This window comes from Harpia harpyja, chromosome 14 (assembly GCF_026419915.1).
Source record: "Harpia harpyja isolate bHarHar1 chromosome 14, bHarHar1 primary haplotype, whole genome shotgun sequence".
In the NCBI taxonomy this organism is placed as follows: Eukaryota; Metazoa; Chordata; class Aves; order Accipitriformes; family Accipitridae; genus Harpia; species Harpia harpyja.
The window spans coordinates 32,689,709-32,706,481 of NC_068953.1; the positions used below are offsets into that span (position 1 = coordinate 32,689,709).

A 16,773-nucleotide genomic window follows, 5' to 3' on the forward strand; every position below is an offset into this window, starting at 1 on the left:
GCGCCCCTCTGATGGCGGGAGGGTAGAGCAGCAGCTGCGCCACATGGGCGGGGGCGGGATACCCCAGGTAATTGGGGAGGGCAGGGGAGCGGGGCGGGCGCGCCCCGGTAGCCGTGAGGGGGCAGAGATGGCGGGGAAGGCCCGCTTGCTCAGGGGGGAAGGGTAGGAGCGGGCCCGCCGGCGGCCCGGCCTGTGGGGCTGAGGGGGCGGCGGGGGGGGAGGCCGAGGGCCTAGCGAGGGGAGGAGGCGGCCGCCGGGAGACTGCCCAGGTGAGGACGGGGCAGAGCGGGGGGCGAGCGGCCTGGTCAGGGGCAGGTGCGGGGAGCGCGGCTAGGGCGCGGAGGAGGGGGAGCCCCGCAGCAAGGTGGAGGCGCGGCTGCGAGTCCGGGGGAAGAGCGCGAGGTGTGGGGGGCTGAGAGAAAGGGAGTGCGACAGCGGGAGGAGGAGAGGAGCGTGGGCCCGGGGGAGGGCAGAGCGCGGCGGGAGGCGGAGGAGAGCGTCAGCTGGAGCAGGGATAGCGGGAGCGCGGCGGGAGGTGGAGGAGGAGAGCGTCAGCTGGGGGCAGAGATAGAGGGAGTGCGGCAGGAGGAGGAGGAGAGCGTGAGCCGGGGGGGCAGAGAGAGAGGGAGCGCGGCAGGAGGAGGAGGAGGAGGAGGGGAAGAAGCGCGACGCAGGGACGGCAGATGCCTGGAAATAAAAATTTGATGATTGCATGCAGCGGCTGGAGAGACTCTGTCGGTGGCGGCGGCGGGGACGAGGCAGGGACAGGGGGGGCGACGGCAAAATGAAGTATCAGAAATACCTGACTGTCTTGCAGATGGCCATAGGGGTGACCGCCTCCAACAGGGGCAGTCTGATGCCCTTAAAGAGGAAGCTGTGGTGAGTAGGCACAAACGGGGCTGGCGGCACTGCGGGCCGAGCCGGGCCGGGCCGGGCCGGGCGGGGGGCGCTGCGCCTGGCCGAGCGCGGGCCGCGGCGGGACGGGCGGGCGGGGGGTTCCCCCGAGGCACGACGGCCGCTTGTGGGGCGCCGTGCCGAGACCCGGTCGGGGCGCCGAGCGAGAGCGGGCCTGCGGCTCCCGGCGGGCATCTCCGGGGCAGAAAGTTCCCGGTGAATTCACCGCCAGTCGTGTGGAAAACGCCGGGAGGCGGCGGCGGTGGTGCCGGAGGAGCTGTCCGCGCCGCGCCTCGCCTCGCCTCGCCCGCCCTCGGGCCCGCCGGAGGACACCCGGCTCGGCGCTTTGCGCGGCTGGAAACACGGTTCCCGCTCGTAATGACTCACGCGTGCGATCGTACGCTTTCAGGGAGACCCACTGTCGGACGCTTGTCAGAGCACGGCAATGGCAGCTTCAGCTGAGGGGCGCGGGAGTATCTCAAGCAGGGGCTGCCGCTCGCCTGACAGCCGAAGTGTTGCCTCCGACGGTAGCGCATTCTCCTCGCTGCCCCGGGCTGTGCCCAAAGCCGGGGTCTGGATTTCCCAGCCCCTGCTTCTGCTGACAGGTGTGTTTAAAAATTGGGAAAAGGGAGATATGAGTCTAATAGGTTAGAGAGCGACAGAGGTAGTACTGTTCATATATGATCATTTTTATTTAAAGCCTGCTTTTCCCCTGACTCCACTGTTCTTGTGGTTAGCGATTGTGTGCTGAACTGATTTTTCTGGATGAATCGACAATATGTTATGAAAAATGCATTAAAGTATAATGGTGTAATGGGGGTGAGTAGGGCACCGACAAGCATATGGCACTGCAATACGCACTCAGTCGTGGACTTGTAAGAGCCCACTGTTAGCTTGATTGAAGCAGTGAGATGTGTGTCATCATCAGGACAAATTATAAGCAGAAAATCTGAACTTGTGAAGTCAGATTTTCTGGGAGGAAAATATCAAGAACAAATTTGTACACTGAGAATTTCTTATCTATAAAAGACCAAGAGTGATATCTAGGTGCTAATGGTTATACAGTTTTCTTTCACTGTACTTACAGGTTCCTAGTGAAGGAAAGTAAAGTGTCATAGAAGGCATGATAGATTATTTTATTTAAAAATAGGTAGTTCACAAATAGAAATATTTTCATGTTGGCAGTTGTAATAAAAATGGGCCTTACATGAATTGTAGAATGTGGTTTTTTACCTTTTTTTCCCCACATTGTCAGCTAGCGTAGGTAGTCTCAAGGAAATGCATCACTTGAAGAAACATAATGTGGAACTAGTAAGCTTTCTGTCATTAATTCCAAATCTTGCTATTCCTTGTGGATAAGAACACAATTTGGCAAATCTATTCATTCTAACTGTAATGTACAAAATCAAATGTAGTCTTAGACAAAAATATGTTGTCATACAGATAAGTTTTATTACATTTAATCAAAGGTTTTTATAGTGTATTCAGTGGTATGATTTTGATTATGTAAGTCACATAAAGTGTACCATATCTATTTTATTTTCCCCAAATGCCACTCCTGTCTGTGTGCAGCAGTGTATATATTGGTGTGTTACTTCTTAAAAGAAGTTTAATTATGGGTACTATAATGATAACAATTGTTCTATTTCATGTTTCCTGTGTCTCCTTGGAAATGTTTTCTTTGCTGGCATGTTAAAGTGAAGCTGTCTATATTTGCGTACTTTAAGTCTGAAAGGACCCAATTCAACTCCTACTTTACGTCTTCAGTTGGAGTTATATCAGCTCTGTATAGCCTAGTTTTATGGTGACATTCTGTGCTTTTTGAGGTATAGCAAAACAATATAGTGGATCCCTGCTAATACAGACTATAAGCATTGCATTTCATAACATTTGTAACTTGACATCATGTTGCTGCAATGCAATGCTGTATGAAGACTTAGTTGACCAAGATTGTTAAGGAAAAACAAAGTTTTGGGTTTTTTTTTTTTTTTTTTGGAGAGCTGTAGGAATTACTTGAGTATTTGAAAGCATGTCTCTGGGATTTTCTTATTAATAGGCGACATGATATTATGTAGTCACATTTCCTTTGAGAACTTTAATAGCATTAGGCATTATCTGTATGGATAGAATTTGTGCTTATGGATGAAATCGTATTTTCTGATGCATTTAGAGAAATGCTTAAGGATACTTTGTCATGTTAATTTTTTTCTTACTTGTGCATAGACTGTATCAAATAATGCATTAAGAAAATCTGAATATTAGAAGACTATGTTGCTGTTACTAAAATCAATGCAATATTAGTGTGTATTTCCAACATGTAAACCAAAAGTGTATTCCAGTACCGTATCACTGGAAATCTCAAAAATACTAAAGAAAATGTATAAATCGAGTCAGTCTATAATCAGAGGATGCTTTTTCATCTCTCTTTATTTACTTATTTTTAAAAACTTATAACATTCTGTCTAACTGATCAGATTCATAAACTCTTCGATGTGTTAATACGTATTGTAAGTGGAAGTGAAGAAATAATTTAATAAAAAAGGGTTAAAATACTCATCTTTTGTTGGTGGAGATAATCCACCTGAATCCTACTGGAAGAAAATGAAAAAGGTACCAGCAATGTTTTATTTCTTTATAGAGCATCTGTCACTCCAATTTTCTCCTGCTTCCTCCCCAAAATGTAAGTCCTATTCTGTGATGTATGAAAGCAGAGCTACAAATGAAAACAAAAAAGACAGACACCAATATCTCATGATGGGTTAAGAATAAATTATTATAAATTAGCTGAGAATAAAACAGACAGTTGAACAAACAGAAGTAAGCTATGCCACAAGCTTGCAGTGGGAAGTGGTGGAGTCGGAAACTTGCTTGTGTTTAATGTGGAGGTTGATCATTTTATGATGAGGTTTACTTGGGGCAGTAGAGTTTTGGACTCGGTGATGGAAGAAGTTGCTGGAGTCCCGAACTGCTGATTCAGACCCTTTCCTGTGTTTGTGTGGCATTGTAATCTAGTATGTAGGAACCTAAATGAGATGAGTAGGATGTTTTCAGTCATCTTGCAGGGGGGGACAGTATTTGGATACAAAACCCACCAACATAATGCTGCTAGTATAGGTAGAGTGCAGCAGGGACTAACATTTGCTAAGGTGTTCAAGAAAAACTAACTACTGACTTGGGAGCACCTTAAAACAATAAAATGACATAAATATTTACTGAAATTCCAATATGCTTTTACAATAGGGAAATGCTAAATCACATTATAAAGGGGAACTACATGAGTAGACTATAATTTCTTGTCACACTGAATATTATGTTTCTCTGCTCCAAGGATAAGGAGCAGGCAAACAAACAAACAAACAAAAAACCAACAGGATATCCTAGCAGCTCTAATAACTGTTCTCACTAATATTCCCTTCTGTTTCTTAGAGCATTCGCATCTACTTTGAAAGGCTTCCTCTGCTTTGGCTTACTACCTCTATGCTCCCTTTAGTGCAAGGGAGTGCGGAGTCATGAAATAAGAGAAAAAGCTCAGTTAGTGATAAATTTTCATTGTGAAGAATATGGAAATGGCTGAGGCTATTCCGTATTTACGTTTCCTGGATCTTTTAAGAGTGATTGGTAGTTGTATGAGGCAATCTAGGTTACAGAAAAGAATGCAGATGCAGTGTACTACAGAATTTGAATTTTGGCAGGATTCAATTCCCCTGTTCGGTGCTATTGTTAAGTGAATGTGTGATACAGAAGCCTGGATGTTAAATGATAGCTGCTGCTTGTAAGGTACTGCACAGGCACATTTATTTTCAAGCATAGGAGTAAACTTGCTTGAAATCAGTGAGGAGTAACCAGCATGTCTAGAATTAAGCACTGATCTAAAAGCTTTGTTGACTCAGAGTCTTTGTATTCAGGCTGGGGCTTGGATGTAGAAGTCCAGGCTTATATTGAAGGATGCCTGTTTTATTGTTAGGACCATCCCTGGGGAGAAAAGTGCTGCTGTTTGTTTATGTTCTAAGTACAGTCATGTTTAGAATAATCAAATAATAGAAAATGTCACTTTAGTATAGGAGAAAGAAAGCATCAAAGATTGAACCTCTTGGGTGTCTCTACAGAACTATGTGGAAAAATACAGATCACCAGAATGGATGTGTGCTATTTTTGATTACTGGTTCCTGTTAATATTTGTTTGAAATGGGGATAACAATTTCAGTTTAGCCCATTGTAAGGATTATTTGTGTTGCAAATTAATAGGGTTTTTTTTTTTCTGATGAAGGCAGGATACTGTGCTTAGAACTGAAGATGTTTGCAGAGGTGCACAAGATCTTAGCATAGTAGCTGACTGCTCAGTGTTACTAGTTGTTTCAAATTGGCCTTTTTCTTTTTTTTTTTTTTCAAACAAATATTAATATTGAACATCTATAACTGTTAGGGCTTCCACTCTGATCAGTGGGAGTAAGTTTCAGCTTTTCCATCCTTGTGTTTGAGCCAGAAGGCATACTGATCACATGCAGCCGAGTCCAGCTGATGTCCTTACTTTCTGTAGTATTGAGGAAGCCTGTCTTCTAATGGGAGGACATATAATTGTGGAAATTTTATACATCTGTCAACTGAGATCTGTGTAACTACTAGTAGTAGAAGTTTCTAAGAAGTTTGACTTACATGTTGTGAAACCATTTATAATAATAATTTGCTAGAAGTACCTACATGCTTTTTTTAAGAGATAGGCCGACAACTTGCAGTATATGAAAAGTGTAATAATTATGTCACCATTATAAGTCTTGTTGAAGCTATATAGTTGTCAAAAACTTGTCCTCTCTGCATTAACTCTAGCATTAATACTACACTCAGAAAACAAATACAGAAAATGTGTCATTTCAAGACTTTTTTTTAAAATATTTTGATGTTGTCTTTTATAAAATTGTTCAGAACTCTAATCACTAAGCAAGAAGATAATTTTTTAAGTTCTTAAAAGATGTTCAGTCTAACTGGTCTGTCTAGAAAATACCATGACACTAGTTTAGTCCTTTCAGACAAAATTTAACTACAAAAAACATGTTAGGTAATATCGAAGGTTGTTACAAATAGTAATTATGTGCAAGTAGAAAATGAATACATTTTTTATTAATAAAAACTGTTATTTTATATGCATTCCATCTAATTATGTTATGATATGTATTAAGTTGTTAGTCCTTGATGAGATGCTGCACCTTGAAGTCACTGTTGCATAGTCTTTTGTTAGGCTAGCGTGTTCATCAGTGGAATACAGATACTGAAAGTTTAAGGGTTTTGCTTATTTTACAAACTGGAGAAATAATTTAGAGTCATGGTTATGTAATGTGATATATGATCGGGAACCAGTCAAGGTCAGTGAAACTCTTGTAAGAATTGTGGATAATAAATAAGGGCCTTGGGCTCCAGGTGGGATTTACAAAATGGTTCAGTTTTGCTTGACTAAAATTTCCAGAAGTTAATGAATAGGGGTGCCTTAATTTAGGATTCCTGTGATGAGCTCCATTAGAAAGGTGTTATGTTTCCAGAATATTAAACACATTCTTTGAACAGAAACAGCACATTTCGAACAAGGCATCCAGAATTGTTCACTCCCTTCAAAGATCTTGATCCTATATTCTACTTTGTAAAGCTCTAGACTGCCTTCAATGTATCATTCTTAGGCTTTGATTCAAGAGTACTTGCCTTGAAGTAGTTGATGAGCTGCAGACATTTTAAAAGGGATCTTACAAATCTTTCTGCTTTAACCTGTAATAATTCCTCTATACCCCTGACGCATGTACTACAGCCAGTGACTTAGCAATTCACCTATTAATTTTCTATTAATTAAGCAATACAAATAAAAGATGAAAGGAGGAGATAATCAGATGTAGTAAATTTCATTTGTAGTTAATTTTTTTAAACTTAAGGTTCAGATGCCAGAACCATAGAATATTGCATTATGGTTTCAGTATTAATTTAAAAAGAATAAACTCTGTTTCTCTGGTTACAATGAACACTTTGAGAACACAAAGCAAGATTCAAAAGTGAGAAGGATTCTAAAAAAGCTGTTTTTCAGATTTTTGAATACATTAGTTTCAAGTCAAACACTTTGGTCCTTGTCTCATGAATTTGGACTCACTGAAGCTGACACTCGTGATTATCTTGCAACTCTATAGTCTTAAATTTTGAGTTGTATTCCTTGTGGAAATTTCTAGTACTTGAAAGAGTTCCTGTTGCAGTACTGCATGAGTGTTACTGGAAATGGATTCTTGAGAGTTTCATTGCTGCATCCAGCATTCTGAGAAGATGGGGTGAAATAGATCCAAGTCTGTCTCAGGTCTGTTATTGCTTCACCTTGCTAAAACTGTAGGAGTAGCAGAGGCACTGGAGAAACTGATATTTAATTTTATTTGCACTTGTCCCAAAGTTTGTTGACCAACCATAGAGTCAAACCCCCCTGTTTCTGTAAATACGGATATCTTGCTTCATATCCTTCCTTTGGTGCACAATACAGTGCAAAGCTTCCAGATTACCAGTAATGATATTGATTGGATTTTTCTTTGGTTGGTTAAATAATACTTTATTTTCTTGTCAAGACACCTATAAATTAATGATTTTATAAAGGATTGAAGGGAATCTTTCAATTGTGATATTTCTTCCTATAAAATTATATTTTGAAAGCTAAATGTGATTTTAAAAGCATTTTTCTGAATCTCAGAAGCTAACAAGTAATGGCCATAATTTGTTCTCCAGCAGAATGAATTGGTGGGTGGATTCCAGAAGCAGCAAGTTCATTTTTTCAAGTGGCTTTGAAGAGTGGAGCTCCCAAGTGGAAGGGCCTTTAAAACATACCATTAGTTTAGTTCTTTGTTAAAACTGCATAACTTTGATTAGCCCCTTATTTTTACTCTTTTTTTCTTTCACATAAGGTTTTTCTTATTTTATTTTATTGTTTTATAAAGGCTTCTCAGTATCAAACCATGAAAAGACTTGCAGCTTAAAGAAATGACCATTTATAGGTAAGGCCCTAGAATAAGTGGTCTGAAACATAGTTCAAAATGAAAAAAAGCCCAATGCAGCTTACAGCTGTTTAAAAAATTTTCTATTAAGTATAAGGAAGAAGTCTAATGTACCAAGCATTTAATTTGCTGGAGGTGCATTTGAAGATTTATTGACCCAAGTGATAAGTAATTAAATAGGCAGCCCTCAAAGATTTTTTGGAGAGAGAATAAATACAGACCTCTAACTGTACTGAAACAATGGATTTCTCTGTGGGTTCCAACGTCTGCATTTGACATGTACTCAGAATACGTACAGTTACGTACATTTGGATTAACTTTATCAGAAATGTTTGGAGAGCTTGGTAACAGAAGATACCTTCATACAATAGAAATGTACTATCACCTTAAATGTCACTATCTGGAACAAGAGTTGAGACTGAGCAATTGCCTGTCTTTGGAAATTTGTCCTGGTAGTTCTTTAAGATGTTTTAGCAGGGAATCTGTGGCATTTTTGCAGTTTCTGTTCTGTGAACAAATATGTTACTGTAGTAGCCAGGCATGTTTCTCAGAATTTAATCCGTATATAATTATACCAAAAATTCTGGTGCAGTTTCAGCAGGAAGTTCATAATGTAATTAAAATGCCTGAATATTATAGTTATGTTTTCAGTTAGAGATTTTTATTTATCTTTGCAGTTAAAAGTTGGCAGTAAATTAACCCAAGGGGGAAAAAAACCCTCTAAAACAAATTACTATATTATCAAGAGAACTTACAGCAAGCTGTTCCTGCATGTGTATGTGTAAAACCCCCAAAACCTCAGGCATCTGAAAACAAAACATTCGTTTGGTAATCACAGTAATGCAAAAAAAAAGACCTTTATCTTTATAAATCAAATAAGAGATTTGAAAAGATCTGTTTTCATTTTCAAGTTTGATTATTGCAATTTTTTCTTCTCCCTAGCCTCCTACGAACATGCATTTGGACCTTTTATCGTCACCATGAAGCTGTGTAGACCTAGGAGTCTCACTAATCAAACAAGTGCATTCAGCCTGTGGTGGTTGTATTTTGTATTTCAAGTGTTAATGTGGCTCAGTCTGTGCAATGTCCTTTTCTGGTGATGTGCATGTATAAGACATCTCCACCTTTCTCCACCTTTCTTTTTTGTAAAAACATTTATGTGTGTACCAAAGCCATTAATTGGAAGTAAAAGAACCTAAAACACGTACTTAAATATTTTTTGTGAGAGGAATCTTAATAATTGTAGAGAAAAACACTGAACTGCTGTCCAAAGTCTTGGGAAACACAAAAAGGATACATACTATTTCTAATTTAAGCTAGTTTTTGAAGTCTTATGGCTGCAGTTGAGAAATTATATGAAACAAGTGTAAATCTGCACATTAAAAATTTTATGTTTTTAGGTGATTCTTGGTGAGCATATTTGCTGGAATGCAGTTTTCCTTTTTCTAATGTGTTGTCAGACTGACTAGAGACTATTTTGCATTTAAAATACTGACCTCACAAACCTTAATACATTTGGTTAATTGTTAACCCCACTTCTATTCATTGGCAACTTCCAACAAGCTCCTTGAAATATGAATTGCTTGCTCGAAATACTTTAGTTTTGGGCTTCCCTTGTAGACTACAATGTGATGAAAGACCTTATAAAGCATAGTTCCTTAACTTTAGCAGATCCTATTAATTTCATTATTGTTCATCGTTACTCATTGCTGGAATAGCTGAAGTACCATTAGCACTCAAACTGGAAAAGATCAAAAGCCAAATACTGCCAGGCTATACTGATTTAACTGACATGTATCACAGGACTCAGTTTTTCATTGAATTAATAAAGAAAAATATTCCTTTTAATTTTTTAGAACTTAAATACATTTTCCTGTAATCTGTCTTTTTTTCCGATACTTCTTACTTTTGTACAAAAATGATGACCGCGATATGTTTTTGACTAAGTCTGCAAGCAGTGGTGGACTTCATGGGAGCTAGATATCTACATAATTTTGTGGTCTTTGGCACTTATTGATTGAAAACTAAAGCTTGGAATGGCATTACTTCTTTGTATAGCATGGCGGTGTTTCTCCCTTTGTAAATATTTTACTTTAAGCAAATGTATTCAATAAAAACATACATTCTTTGTCTGATATTTGGCTCTTTTTGTCTGACAGGGTAACTCCATCTTCTGAAAATTCCAATGGTGCTACCTGTAGTGTAAGTCAGGGAAAGCCCTCTTTAAGAAGAATAAAAGGGAGAATACACAGAAGCAAAAGTCTTGATAGCATTGATTTCTGTGAATTCACTGTAAGTACCATATCTTTTACATTTATCCTATATGAGGTTACGAGAATCCTGCTAATAAAGCAGTTGTCCCTCTTGCATTGGGTTTATCTCTTTGTCAGAATTAGAAAAGGTATTATACTTAATGATGTTGTAATTGCAGTTCTACACTGCCAAATGTTAAGAACAGTGATGTTGCTTGTATAATTAGTGATGCGTAACTGTGTTTTTGTTTTCAGCAACCATTAGATATAAATTTTGATGTCAGATTTTAATATTGCTGCTTGTGTAAGATGAAGAAATGAACTGGAAGTGGAGTAAACGTGAAAAATGAAATATGTTTTCAAATTCTCTTTTTATATTTAGATTTTGAAAGTTGCATTTAAAGTAGAATAGATTATTTTTTACAAAACTTTAAATTTATTTTTGTTGTATATAGCTATAATAGATTACTAGAAAAAGGAATACATGTTCTTAAAAGATGTGTGTGCTTACAGCACTTAAAAGCTAGTATCACAGATGATATCTTACTACAGTTAAGCAGCACTGGTATACACTTATTTTCTTTGGTTAAGGTGTAGATATGTTTGTCTTACGGTTTCAGAAAATTCAGTGTGATCATGGTTTCAAAGAATTTGTATAGGTGATGCTTTAGAGATTTTGGTCAACAGAGAGAAAACTGGAATAGTTTTTTACACAACTTTTAACTCAGGAGGAGTTGCTTACATTCAAATAATGGAAGAAGAGACATTGTTAATATGAAAGAGTATGGGACATGGGGGTTTCCTGCTATTTATACTGTTTACAAAATATTAGAATTAGTCCTAAACACAGTATGTTTTCAGAAACTCTTTACTGAAAAACCATTGAAAGCTATACCTCTCAACTAACTGGGGGGAATTTGGCCAAAACAAATTATATTCTGATAAATTAATATAATGTAGTTTTGAAGTACTAAAATAATGTCAAAGAATATGTTAAATTATAAACAGATTATTAAATATGAGGATGAAAGAGGTGGATAGGAAATATGTGCTGTCTTTAAAATGTACAAATCAGTAGTGATGTGGAGATACTGTCTGGCATTACATGGTAATATAAACAATATAACTAGATTGTTTAGATGCAATTTGGGAAAACATCTTTATCTAAAGCAAAACAATGGTTTGAGTGTGTTGCATCATTTGGTGTGGTTTGTTTTTTTTTTTAATTTTTTTTTTAATTTTTTTTTTTACAGATGATGCCGATAGCATAATTGGTATTTTTTTTTCTCAGGGCTGTTTTGTTTCTAATTACGAAGTCTTGTAGTGCTGTCTTTGGGACAAAGAACTTGTTGTTCGCTGTTTAAGGAATTAATGAAATTAGTAGCAAGGATTTGTGATTTAGTGTATTGTGTGGTGTCCAGATACTTCTAGCAGTGCGGGTACTGCAAAGCCAGGTCTCGTAGCTGGGGAGACACGTGTGCAGTGAGCCTGTGCTCAGTTCTGTGCTGTCAGTAACTTGCACTGCCTAATTTAAAGCTAGTTTTGGTGTGTCTATGCAAACTGTTGTCACAGCGGTGATATCAGTGTAATCATTACCTTACTGAAGGTTAAAAATTCCCTTAGGGAATGAGATTACTGAAACAATAATTTTAGCTTGTGCTATATGGGTGTTCATCTGTGTGGTCCTATTAAGGCGTTTTATCTAAATCTGTCTCTGCTCTTGGGGCCTTCAAAGAAAAAGATTATAGCCAGCGGTAAAAAGAATATCTTGCATGCCATAGAACCTTTGCAAAGCGATTTGAGACAGATAATAATGGGGCATGTGTGTATCTATAGCATACAAATGTGTAGAGTATGTACATGTATATAAATTCATACATTAATATCTAAGTATTGATAATTAGGATGAGGAAAGGAAGCTCACTTTTCTGAGGTCTCATGTTAAAGGATGAGTTTAAATAGCTAAGCACACAAATTAGAGTTATAAATATGGATTTTCTTGCTGCTACATAATTTAGAATCACACTGAGATATTTCTTGATACTGTATAATGGTACTTTTATTGTTTTAAAATTGTGATTAAAAATAGATCTAAAGAAATAATTGAGGAAATTAGTATGCCTAAATCTTTCCAGAGTGCTCCCAGAACTAAATGTTTTTCATGTTAAATGTCTTTTTCTAGTAAGAAGGCTCAGATACTGACATAGAATAAAATTGAAAATAAAGGATTTAGTAGAAGTGAGAAATTCTTTTACACAATGAGGGGAAAGAGCTTTTTAAAACTTTTTCTTTACAGCTGTTTTATGCTGTAGTATATCCATTTTAGGTACAACAAAGATGACAAGTTTCATATTTAAATATGTGGATAACTTGTATACTGACAAACTCAAAGTAATTTGAGCATCCAGTGAACTGTTGGTTTTCTTCATTGTATAATGAGATTGAGATCCATTAATAATTCTGAGTGTTACTGGATTTCACTTTAAAATAAGTAATGCCTGTGTGCATCCCCAACTGATCTTTTTTGTAAATCTTTTGTTCCCTATCACTAAGCAAATTCTTACTGAGGACAAATCCTAACAGCAGAAAGACATAAAAAATAAGTTATGCTTTCTTTTCTCCAAATGTGAAGAAATGTGTCCCCTGTGGGAAAGTTCTGGACTTCCATGGAATATGCACATATAAAAATTCAATACACAAGAATACTGTATTTAGTGCTTTACTGTGACTTCAGCTATGGCAGGGAATAAGTTGCAGGAACCACATTAAGCTGGGAGGCTCATTAAAAATCAGGGTTATTCTTTGCAAAGGAGGCACAACCAGTGAAGAACGTATTGCATGTGTAAAATTACAGCAGAGGCATAAGAGTGACTTGGCGGGACTACCATGGGAGCCTTCAGAGGGTTGTCTGAGATGTGATGCTGCCAAGTTTCTTTTTTACCACAGTTAATAAAACCTGAAGTTTGTGATACTAATGGCTTTTAGTTATACCTGTGGCTCTTAATATGGATGATATACTGAAGAATGCTAGAGAAGTCTTTGCCTATAAAACCTCATTATTGGATGGCCTACTGCGGCAATGATTTATTGCAAGCCTCAGGTTATTTGTGAGAGACTGTCAAAGCGCATGACTCCTGGATGGTGCGTTGCATACCTGTGTTACCATCCCATAGCTGGCTCACGCTGTAGTATCCTTAACATCGTTTTAGGAGGTATAAGTTCTCCTGGTGGGACTCTGCAGGATTGCTGACAAAATCTGGATTTTATTTCTTAGTGATACCTCTGCTGTCTTAAGTGGATGATACTGGGATTTGTAATAGTGATGCCTCTCGTTACCATTTTGGTAAGACAGCAGGCGAGAAGATAAAGTGGTGAAATAATGTTAAGCCACAGGGTGATAGTACAGTAGCTCCCTTAAAATGTGTATCCGTCTTCACCTTCTTTCATCCTTTTTTCTTTTCTTTATCCTCTCCATGTATTAGTGCTACCACTTAGATTAGGACCTGTTCCCACAAACTAAGTAAAACCTGTTTTATTGCCCTTCAGTTCTTGTTTAAGGAGCATCATCATGCTACGCTTCCCCAGATATTAGCCCTTGAAATACTCAGCTTTAGTGGTATGTATAAAAAAAGAAAAACCTGTATTTTTTGTTGAATATTGGTAAATGGTTATCTGCAACCCAGAAATGTTGCAGAACTCCTACTCCATGTTGCAGGAAACTTGGGAGAAGAGAGAAAGAATAGGATTATCAGCTCAGAGAAAGATGTGGAATACATACTACCTTGTAGAATTAGCTTGTTGTACTAATGTTCATTACATCCATATTTTAATTTTTATTACACTGAAACAAACTCGGGCTTTGCACAAGCTATCCTGTATAGCAGTAGCACTTCTGAGCCCAATTCGTCGACAGTGATTTTGTTGTACTAGGCATTGTGCAAACACAAAATGTTTACTCTCAAGGACCTTACATTCTATTTATAACAATAGGTAAGATGTGACTAACCTTTGATTCTTAGCTGCATATGGCTCTCAAGCTGTTCAAGTGCTGCACCAGTGCTAGGGCTTCTGAAGGTCACATTGGGATGCAGGTGCATTTTGGGTCTGCCCTATGTGATAGAGCACTGGGGGGCTGCTGGGAAGTTGTCCTCGTTTGTGTGTAAACTACCTTGGGAGTCTATGTGACAGGTCTGAGGTGTATGAATGGATCTTGTGGTTTCTGACCACGTGACAGATTTTGTATGTGGCTCATAGCATTGTAAACATTGACCACCCCTACAATGCATAGATGCAGAGAAATTGTTCCCTTCTTTCCCTGCGAGACAGTGATGATGTTTTGTGGGAATGATAGCAAGGGAGACTGAAAGCATTTATAAGGAGCTTGTCTTACGAACTTTGAGGGTGATGGAATGTCTAAGGTATCTTTTTCATTTTTAGTATTGTAACTCTTTGATTGGACTTGAGACAATACTAAAATCAGCATCTTGAAATCTGTCCTTTGTTTAAAGGAGTATGGACATAATGCTTTCCTGCTAAAATCAGGCCTTGTGGAAGAAGGAGCTCTCCTCGGAAATCAGAGCACTGCAGTCATTTACAATATGAACAAGTCCAGTTCTGCATATTTTCTGGAGGCAGCTGGTTCTAGCCTGCTCTCAATAAACATGCACACAGCAAGTTTTCAGTTAACCTACAGTCGTAGCAAGGCAGATAATCTCCAGTGTACTTCCACTTGCATCAGGGTGGAATTCCAAGGAATAATTTTGCAAAATGTTATAGAAATGCTGAGTCTTCCCACCCCCTCCCCCTGCGCTTTTCCATTCTTCTCTAGTCTTACCTTTTTCAGATGTGTGGTTTTGTCTTTTCTCAGCATGTACTGACAATGAAGTGAATTTGGCTAGAATGGCTGTGTACTACTGCTTTAGAGGTCAGTGGATGTCAGCGTGCAAAATAAAAAAGTAACACAGTAGAGTCAGAGATTACCCGAAAGAGGAGAAAAGAGAGACAATTAAGTACAAAGGACAGTCTGAATAAAGCACTGTGGAATGCATGACAAAATGGAAGAGGCAACAAAGGAAGAGATAATCAGAAAGTGAGAATTAGCTAATGCATGATTGCCTTTTTTAGATAGGGGATGCACATGTTCACCTATAAGGTTAATTTTTAGTACATTGTAGTAAGTATTATGGCATTCTAGGGTTATGATATCTTGTATGCTTCCTTGCAGAGGAGATGTAGAAACTCTGTATTTCTCTGTGCTTGCCCGCTCTCATTAGCAGGATGGAATGATTGACCTCGCATGCTCTCTGTGGGGATATGTGTGTGCCCAGCATGCTCTATGCGCAAGGAGGTGCATGTGCACCAGAGTGCTCTGAGAGCAGCTGTGAGTGAGTGTCTGTACAGTATTTTGCTGCAGTTGTTGTTACTAGGCGTTTCACCTGCTTAATAATTTGTAATGAAGTTGCAAGGCTGTTTAGCAGCTTTAGTGATTAACTTTAATGAAAGGATGTTTGTGATGACATCCTTATTTCACTTCCCTGGTCTCTTTGGTAGATTTTTAAAGTATATGGCAGGCTGCAGCATCAATTTGTTGTTTGAAATGTCCTTACCAGTACATTTGGTAATTGTTGCTGTGATTAGCCCCACTCGGCCCTGTGAAAAAATGTAGTGATCAAAACAGGATACTGTACTGTACTGCTTAACTAGTTTGTAGAGCATATTGCTGAGCAAGGCAATCTAGTCTGTACTGAAGAGCATGGATTTATTGAAGTTTCTATTTTATTTAATCTAACCCAAACTCATCTTCCCTTTAAATCATCTTATAAGTGGCCTCTGAGGTGGTAGATATTCTCTAGTTTGACACCCCCCACCCCCCCCAATAAAATTGTTCTGGTTTTATACTTTCATTTCTCTTGATTTTTCCTGCTGAGTATTTTAATTTTAATATGTGTCTGTACAACTAGTAAAATGGTAAAGGAATAATAACACAAATGATATGTATCAGAGTTATTTCTTAGGATGGAGACATAAGAACACTGACATGCCTTAAAAAGTCCTGCAGGTATTTTGGTCATATCTGTAGATGTGGAAGGAAGAATTCATTAGCACAGCTGGAGTCTTGTGGGTGCCCTTAATTTGTTACTGTTCAGAGAAGTGTGGTTGTTATGCAGCTGTTTCCAAGAATTAAATCCTCTATAGTAGCTTAGGCTTGCTTCACGATATTGTTGTTGTACTGTGACTCATTATACAATAATTTCATCTATTGATGGATATGTGAACACAGCACTGACCTTATACAGCAAAGCCAGTTTGTTTTACCAAAGATAGTTTAAATGATTAAAAAAAAAGTTGTTTTATTTAACCAATTAACACATTTTACAGTTAGTTAAATGAAAGTACTTTACATCTGTCTTGTATTTCATTGGTTGAGTACATAGAAAACAATGTAGAAAAATACATATGACTGGTTTTAAAATATAGTTAATATTTTTAAACAGAGAGAAAAAATTAAAAAAAAAAATTTAATTGGAACAACTTTTGAAATATAATACTAATGGAAAAAAAAAACCTACTGGCTTTTGATCCAAGATTATAACTCCACTGGGAAAGAGGTGTGTATTTGCAGC

At 38.4% G+C, this 16,773-nt stretch overlaps 1 protein-coding gene across 12 annotated transcripts in view; it reads left to right on the forward strand.

Moving 5' to 3' along the window:
- TJP1 (tight junction protein 1) overlaps positions 1 to 16,773 on the forward strand; it is a 201,582-nt gene that overhangs the window by 33,554 nt on the left and 151,255 nt on the right. For 9 of the 12 annotated variants that reach the window (XM_052809049.1, XM_052809052.1, XM_052809048.1 and 6 more), the window contains exon 3: positions 10,058 to 10,190. In XM_052809049.1, the coding sequence (XP_052665009.1) occupies positions 10,058 to 10,190 (133 nt within the window). Of the gene's footprint in view, positions 1 to 179; positions 880 to 10,057; positions 10,191 to 16,773 lie in introns of those variants that run through there. The other 3 variants (XM_052809056.1, XM_052809057.1, XM_052809059.1) reach the window with 1 other exon arrangement.